General features: G+C 72.2%; 3 protein-coding genes across 3 annotated transcripts in view; 2 read left to right on the top strand and 1 right to left on the bottom strand.

Moving 5' to 3' along the window:
* Positions 1–546, bottom strand: part of H696_02032 (hypothetical protein) — a 7,356-nt gene extending 6,810 nt beyond the window's left edge. Inside the window, exon 1 of the mRNA XM_009495931.1 lies at positions 83–546. Coding sequence (XP_009494206.1) covers positions 83–346 — 264 coding nt within the window. The 5' untranslated portion in view covers positions 347–546. The remainder of the gene's footprint in view (positions 1–82) is intronic.
* A 325-nt stretch (positions 547–871) lies between these two features.
* Positions 872–5,846, top strand: H696_02031 (hypothetical protein). Its single transcript, XM_009495930.1, has 6 exons — positions 872–1,122; positions 1,252–1,566; positions 1,675–2,005; positions 2,194–3,053; positions 3,248–5,422; positions 5,546–5,846. The coding sequence occupies exons 1-6, from the start codon at positions 993–995 to the stop codon at positions 5,668–5,670; spliced, it is 3,936 nt and encodes a 1,311-aa protein (XP_009494205.1). The 5' UTR covers positions 872–992; the 3' UTR covers positions 5,671–5,846.
* A 398-nt stretch (positions 5,847–6,244) lies between these two features.
* Positions 6,245–7,401, top strand: part of H696_02030 (hypothetical protein) — a gene marked incomplete at both ends in the record, with an annotated part of 2,828 nt that continues 1,671 nt past the window's right edge. The window contains one exon of the mRNA XM_009495929.1: positions 6,245–7,390. Within this exon, the coding sequence (XP_009494204.1) occupies positions 6,245–7,390 (1,146 nt within the window). The remainder of the gene's footprint in view (positions 7,391–7,401) is intronic.

Genomic DNA, 7,401 nt, shown 5'->3' with positions numbered 1-7,401 from the left:
GGGGCGGGGCGGAGAGAACGGGGTGAGGAGGAGGAGGCAAGTCGACAGGCCGCCGGCCGGGAGAGGCACCCGACAGACGCACATGGAGTAGCAGCAAGTCCGACAGGGAGGCCAGCGCCTCGGCCGGGTAGTCGGCGTTGGACGCCTGGCTCAGTAGCACCGCAGCCACAACGTCTACGAGGCCCTCGGTCGCGGTCGACAGCAGCCCCAGCGAGGGGAGGTGCGTCGCGTGGGAGAAGTCGACCGGCGCCGCTTCGGCGGTCGGGGCTGCGGCACTGGGCGGTGCCCCGGGGCCGAAGCCCAGCGGGGCACCCGGGGGCGGCGGCAGTGCCATGTGGCTGTTCATGCTTTGCCCAGGCGGAGGCGCCAAAGGGAGGGGGACCGGCCCAGGTCCGAGAGGTGGCGAGGACAGGGGGAGGGGGCGGAGGTGGCAGATGGAGAATCAACCGGAGGGGAGGAGGGACGGGCGGGGAGGAGGGCGCGAGGGAGGAACCACAGTGGAGGAGGAGGAGGAGGCGGTGGCGGAGCAGGAGGGGGAGGAGGACGCTGCCTGCCAGGTGCACTCACACCAGGGCGCCCGAGAGCAGCCTCGCTTCAATGCCGTTGGTGGGCGTGGGGGCGCGCACATCTGCCAACGTAGATGGCGCGCGACACGATCGGGGGCCCAATTGCCCATGCTCCGTGCCGGCAGGCGGCCTAGTTCAAGCGGGCAGGCGCGATCGCGCCCCCGCCAAGAGGCCGGACCCCGGGTGGATGCCCGAGGATTGCCCAAGCCCCCCTCCCTCTCCGCCCTCCCCCGCCCCCTCCCCGTCCCTCCCCCGCCCCCTCCCCCCGCCCATGTGCGCATAGATGCGTAAGCGCGCGCACACACACAGACAGACAAACAGACAGACAGACACGCAGCACACACATTCGTCACGCACCAATCGCGGTCTGAGTTCGAGCCGGATAGAGCGGCTGGCATCAGGAACAGACTTGACTGCTCGAAGCACATGTCCGCCTCGCACTCCCCTCTGACCCCCCCGTCCGAGGGCGGCTCCCTCGACACCTTGGATTCCTCCCTGGCGGGTGCCTCTGCGAAGGGGGCACTCTTCTCCCGGCACCTGGCTGCTCTGGCCGAATGTGCGTCACCTGGCCTGCGCGCCTTCGGCTTCTGCTTGACCGCCAGCTGACAGTCACCTGTACCCCATGTGCACACAACACACACACACACACACACACACACACACACACACACATAATTTGCAACAGGCGAGTCTGCGGCTCGGGCACTCACGCCGGATGCCGATCTCCAGGAATGGCTGACTACGGCGCGGGCCGCGGCCTTGGCCGCCGCCACCGATGCCCGGGGCGCCCTGACATCCTCCCCCCAGGCCGGGGGTCCATCCAGCGAGCTGCTGGCCCTGCGAGCAAGCCTGTTCGAGCCGCTGGCCGCGCGGCTGCTGCGGCTGCTCTACGGCCTGGAGGCCGGCACCGAGCCCGATGGGCCCCGCGTGGCACTGATCCCCCTGGCGGCGGAGTCCCCTGGCGAGGGTGACATCCTGCGCTTTCTGGCCATTTGCCCCTGTGCGCACGGTGCCCTCCCCTTGCCGGTGGATGGCAACATTGTTTGTTGGCGCTTGGTTGCCTTCCCGATTCTCACCCCCTCCTCTCCCCCCCCCTAACCCCGGACAGATCGCACCCTGCGCCTGTGTTCCAACTTGCTGGCCTCCTTCTCGCTCGGCGGGTCGGGCCCCGGGCCGGCCGCCATGCGCTTTGCCCATGGCCTCGTGCGGGTCTTGCGCGGGGCGGTCTTCCCGGGCCCCGGTGCCCTGGTCGCCCTGCTGGAGGAGATGGCCCGGCCGGATGCCGCCGAGTTCACCGCCTTCCATGTTGACGGCGTCACGGCGGACCCCGCGCCGGTGCCTCTTGCCCAGCTGACCGCCGGCTTCCAGGCCGTGGCCACCATTCCCGACCGGCTGTTGCGCCTCTTCCCGGCCGGGGTGGACGACTTCTTTTGGCCGGAGTGCGTACCCATCTGGGCGATGGCCTCGTGCCACTGCGTGCCCTCTTGCACGCGCGCGCGCGCACACACACACACACATACATACATACATACATACATACATACACGAATCCCGGCCTCTCGATCTCCCCCTGCCCTCCTGCCTCCCCGCTCGCTCCTCTCTCCCTACTGACCCCGCACACACCCAGCCACTTCTACCAATACCTGAGCTCGGAGATTGCCCGGGCTTCGGTGGCCGGGGCTCTTGCCACTGCCCCGGCACACTACCTGGCGGGATTCCTGCTGGCCGGGCTGCTTCAACGTGGGGCCGCCCTTCCCGGCGGTGACGCCATGCCCGAGATCCTGCCGACGGGGCTGTCGCCGGCCGAGCAGCACGCCATCCGGCGCCTCTTCCAGCATGGGCCGCCGTCCACCTTCCGGGGGAACCCCTGTCTCGGGGCCGCGGTGGCCGGGGCCGCGGTGGCCCTCCTGTCACCGGGCCCCGGGCCCCATGCTTCTGGGGGCTGCCTCTGGCGCGGCATGGCTGCCCACCCCTCGGCCCGGACCCCCGGGTCGCCACACCACCAGTGGCTGCGTGCCTGCTTGGAACTGGCCGGGGCCATGTTGACTGGTGCCGGGGACTTCTGGCCGGTGGCTGGCCAGCCGGCCGGCTCGCTGGTATGGCTGCTCACCGGCCAGGCACCGGAGGCCGCTCCTCTGGCTGCGCCGCCTGCTGCCGCTGCTGCCACGGCTGCCGGGCCAGCCCTGCTGGCTGCCTATTTGGCCGTGCTGGACCGCCTGGACATTCGCCAGGCACTGCTGGGAAAGGGCCCACACCTGGCGGCCCCCTTCTCGGGCTTGCGCCCGGCCGTCGCCTTTCTCGGGGAGAACTTGCTCCCCGCCTCGACCAAGGACTGGACACTTATCGGGATTCTCCCGGCGCTGGGCTTCGCCGCGGCCGTCGGGCTGGCCGCGCGCGGCACGGCGGATCTCCTGCGCACGGAGCTGGCCTACTTGATGCCGGCATGGGCCCGTCTTTGTCGCGCCGGCGAGCCGGCACAAACCCTCGGTTCGTTACACACGCACACACTTGCATACGCACACACTTGCATACGCACACACTTGCATACGCACACACTGCATACACACACTTGCATACACACACACACACACACACACACACACACACACACACACCTGGGAAGCTCTTCCTCGCTGACCAAGCACGCCTGCCTGTGCCCGGCCCTGTGGTCCCTGGTCCAGTGCTCGGCTGTGCGATGCTCCTCATGCTGGCCTTCGCCACCGGGCCACCGGGCAAGTGCCCGGCGAATGCCCGGACACTGGGTGGTCTGGCTTCCGGCCGGCCGGCCCTGCTGGACCACTCGCAAGTGATCGACGCCCTGTCGCCGTGTGTGGATGCCCTGAGCGTCGGGGCGGCAAGCCTGTCGGACTCGATGCGGTGCTTTGGCCTGGCTTGCGTTGAGGAGGTGGTCCGGTTCCTGGCCAATGCCGGCGACGCCGGCGTCGAGCTGTCCGTGGACTTCGAGCTGCCGAATGGCGATCCCTTTGTTCGGGTGGCGCGCTTGCTGGCCGGACTTCGGCCAGCCACGCTGGACACCGTGCCGGCCTTTGGCCAGGGTCTGTGCCGGGAGCTTCTGCTTGTCTCGGGCCCCGCGCACGGGGTGGCCCCGTGCGAGGGACTGGCGGCGCTGCGCCGCACGGCACACCAGCCACCGCCGAGCCCCGGGCCGGCCCCAGGCCTCGCCACTGCCGAGGCCGCGGGCGGCCCCACCGGCCAACCGGACCCGGACCCGGACCCGGAGGAGGACGATGTGTTTGCCTCGTACGCCGCGCCGGCCGGCGCTCGGGCAGCCCCCCCCACCGGCCAGCGCATCCTCCACTTGGCCCAGTGCTCCGACGTGCTGGCCACCCTGGCGGCCTTCTCCCAAACGTCGGGCGCCGGGGCGGCGGCCGCTCGGCGTGGACCGGTGCTGGAACGCGTGCGCCCGGGCGATGATGACGACCCGGCCGGGCCCGGGGACCTGGGCACCGGCGGCGGCCCGGCCGAGGGGGAGGACCCCTGGCAAGACCCGGGGTATGTGGCCGGCCGGGCACGGGCCGCCCTGGAAGCGGTGGCCCGCATCGCCGGGAGCTTCCCCCCGGGCGGGGGCCCCGGCTTCCAGGCGACCACGGCCCGAGGCCTGGCCCGGCAGGTGGCTCTCCTGTCGGACAGCTACGGCACCGGGGCCCTGCTGGCGGCCGAGGCAGTGCGCAACCGGCCGGCCGGCGCCCGTGCTCCCTCCTCGGCCGAGGTGGCCCTGCTGGCGGATGCCCTTTTCGAGGGGCTCCAAGCCCGGGCGCTGGTGGCCCTGGTGGTGGCCTGGCCCACGGCCGCCGGGGCCGATGGGCTCCTCTGGGATGTGGCCCTGGCCGGGGGGCCGTCGCATGCCGGGGCCCCGGTGCGCATTGGCCATGAGGCCCGCGTGCGGGCCCTCAACGCCACCCTGCAGGCGGTGGCCCTGCTGGCCGGCTCGGCGGACTCGCCGCCGGGCATGGGCCTCCCCGGGGCGGGCCCGCCCCCGGGCCCGGGCCCCGCCCTGCCGAAGGGCACGGTGTGGCGCTCAAGTCGCCTGGATGGCCCCCGGTCGGGGCCTCTGGCGGCCGGGCGCACCCGGCGCCGGCATTTCGCGGCCCTCGGCCCGCGGCTCCTGCGGCCGCTGCTGCTTCTTTTCTCCTCCACCGGGCCCCTGGCCGGGGGGGATCCGGCGCCGATGCCCGGCCCCGATGGCCGCCCCTCCGGGCCCCGGCGGGAGGTCCTCGGCGACACGCCCGACCCCCTGGCCCGAGCCCTGCGCATTGTGGGCGAGGACGCCGGCCGCGCGCCCGGGCCCGCCGCCTCCACCCCCCTGACCATGCTGGGCGCCGGTGTCGGTGCCGGTCCCCCGTGGCTCCACTCGCCGATGGTGGCCGCCGCGGCATTGACCCTGGCCGCGGCGCTCACACACGCCTGGGCCGCCGAGGAGCTGGCCGACGCGTCGTCAGGGGCCTTTGCCCTGCTGGAGCTGGCCCAACACTCGGTGCTCCCGGCGCTGGATGCCCCTGCTGGTGGCCCGGCCGCCGACCGGCTGCGGCCCTGGGCCGACCAGCTGCGCGCCGCCCTGCTGGACTGCCTCCAGGCCGCCGGCCATTGCATTGCGCAGGGCGCCCGGGCCGCCGGGCCGGGGTCGCTGCTTCCGGATGTCGAGGCCCTGGCCGGGTCCCTGCGCGATGATGCCCTGGCCGGGCTGGGGCTCGGGCGTTTCCTCCTGGACGCCGGGGCCGCCCTGACCGGCCAGCCGGCCGTCCCCGGGGCCGGGCTCATCACGGCCACCGTCCGTCAGACGCATGCCGAGGAGCGTCGCATCGCCGGCGTCGAGGCCCTGCGTGACTGGTGCATCCGTAAGTCGGCCCCTTCCTCTCTCTCTCTCTCTCTCTCTCTGGCCCCCTCGCCGCCTCCCGCCAAATCATCCTGCCGGCAGATCCCTGACCCCCCACCCCCGCCCCTGCCCCCCCCTGCGCCAGGCTTGGCCGACTCCCCGGATCACTCGAACTCCCAACGGAGTGCGGCGGCCGCTGCCGCCCTCGCTCTGGACGCTGCGTGGAAGGCGCTTTGCGGTCTCGAGCTCGAGGATTACCACCACCAGTAGCCGTTCAGATGCCGGGCGATCGGCGCCAGTGGCTGGCCATCCGATCGTCCCCCCGCCCCCCCCGCATACACACCCCTCCTTGTCCCTACGCCCCCAGACACACGCCAAACCCCCCCCCCCCGCCCACCCGCCCCCCCCCCGGGGCCCGGGGGCGCCTGTCCGGGTGGGGGGGGGGGGGGGGGGGGGGGACAGACATAAAATATACAAAAATGCTTGCCTCCGCCGTGTTCGTGTCGCATTGTCCCAGCCAGACTCCGGTTGCTCCCTTCCCCTGCTCTCTCTCTCTCTCTCTCTCTCTCTCTTGCCTGCTTCCCCCTCCTCCTACCGCCCTCGCCGCCACCTCGCCGGTCGCCGTGTCCAAGCCCACGCCCTCGCCCACCGAGGATGTCCTTCTTCTTCGGCAGAAATGTGTCTCCCCCGGCCCCACCACCTACTCGCTCGCTCATTACTGGATTCTTCCCCCCCCCCACCCCCACCACCGAGACCCCCAATTAACACATGCTCGCTCTCGCCTCCCGGGAACCGATAGAAGGCCCAGCCCCCTGCGCCGGCTCGGGCGCCTGCTTCGCAGGCCATGCCGATGGCATCCAATTATGACAACATCTCCGACGCGGATTTCGACGACGAGGCGCTGCTGGCCGAACTCAATGCGCTGGTGCCCCCCTCGAAGCCGGCGGCGCCCGCACGCCCGGCCACACGCCCGGCCACTCGCCCAGCCGCCGGTCCCGGCGCCCGGCCGGCGCCCTCGGCCACGCTTGCCGGGGGGCTCATGAGCCGGAACTATGACAACATCTCCGATGCAGATTCCGACGATGAGTCCCTCCTGGCGGAACTCGGTGCCCTGACTGTCAGTCAAAAGCCGGGCCCCCGGCCGCAGGCGACGCCCAGTCGACCTGCTGCCACCAGTGCGATGCCCGTGGCCTCGCTTCTCGATCGCAACTACGATGACATCTCCGACGCGGACTCCGGCGATGAGGACCTCCTCGCCCAGCTCGGTGCCCTGGAGCCCAAGCGGCCCTCTGCCCCGGGCCGCGCTCCTGCCCCGGGCCGCGCTCCTGCCCCGGGCCGCGCGCCCGGCCCCGGTGCCGCCCCTGCTCAAGCCTCGAGCTTGGCCCACGTCCCCGCCCGCGTCCCTGCCCCGGCCACCGAGGTGGACCTTCTGAACCGGAATTACGACGACATTTCGGACGCCGGGTCCGATGATGAGGATTTGCTGGCACAGCTCGACTCGTTGGATGGCCCGGCTGTCCCGCGCCCGAGCGCCCCCAGGCTGCCTGTCCAGCAGCCCGCACAGCCGCCGCGCCAGCCGCCGGGGCCCGTGCCGAGGCCGCAGCCCCAGCGCCCGCCGGCGGCCGCCCCAGTGCCACAGCCGGCCGCCGTTGGCCTGCCCCTTGATCTGTCGCTGCTTGATCGGAATTATGACGACGATCACATGTCGGATGCCGGCTCGGATGATGACGATCTCCTGGCGCAGCTTGGCGCCCTTGAAGCCTCGGGCCCTGCCCGGCCGGGGGCCAGCGCTGCCGGTCGACCTGCCGCCCCGGCAGCCCGGCCTGCCGCCCCGGCGACCCAGCCCGCTGGCCCCGCTGGCCCCGGTGCCCGCGCCCAGCCGGCCAGCCTGCCGGTGGATCTCAACATCCTGGACCGGAACTATGAGGACATTTCGGACGCTGGATCCGATGATGAGGACCTGCTCGCGCAGTTGGCTGGCCTCGGGCCTGTCCGGCCCGC

This window comes from Fonticula alba (genome assembly GCF_000388065.1).
Source record: "Fonticula alba strain ATCC 38817 unplaced genomic scaffold supercont2.3, whole genome shotgun sequence".
In the NCBI taxonomy this organism is placed as follows: Eukaryota; order Rotosphaerida; family Fonticulaceae; genus Fonticula; species Fonticula alba.
The sequence above is the reverse complement of the archived record's forward strand: the minus strand, read 5'-3'. Positions and strand labels throughout refer to the sequence as shown.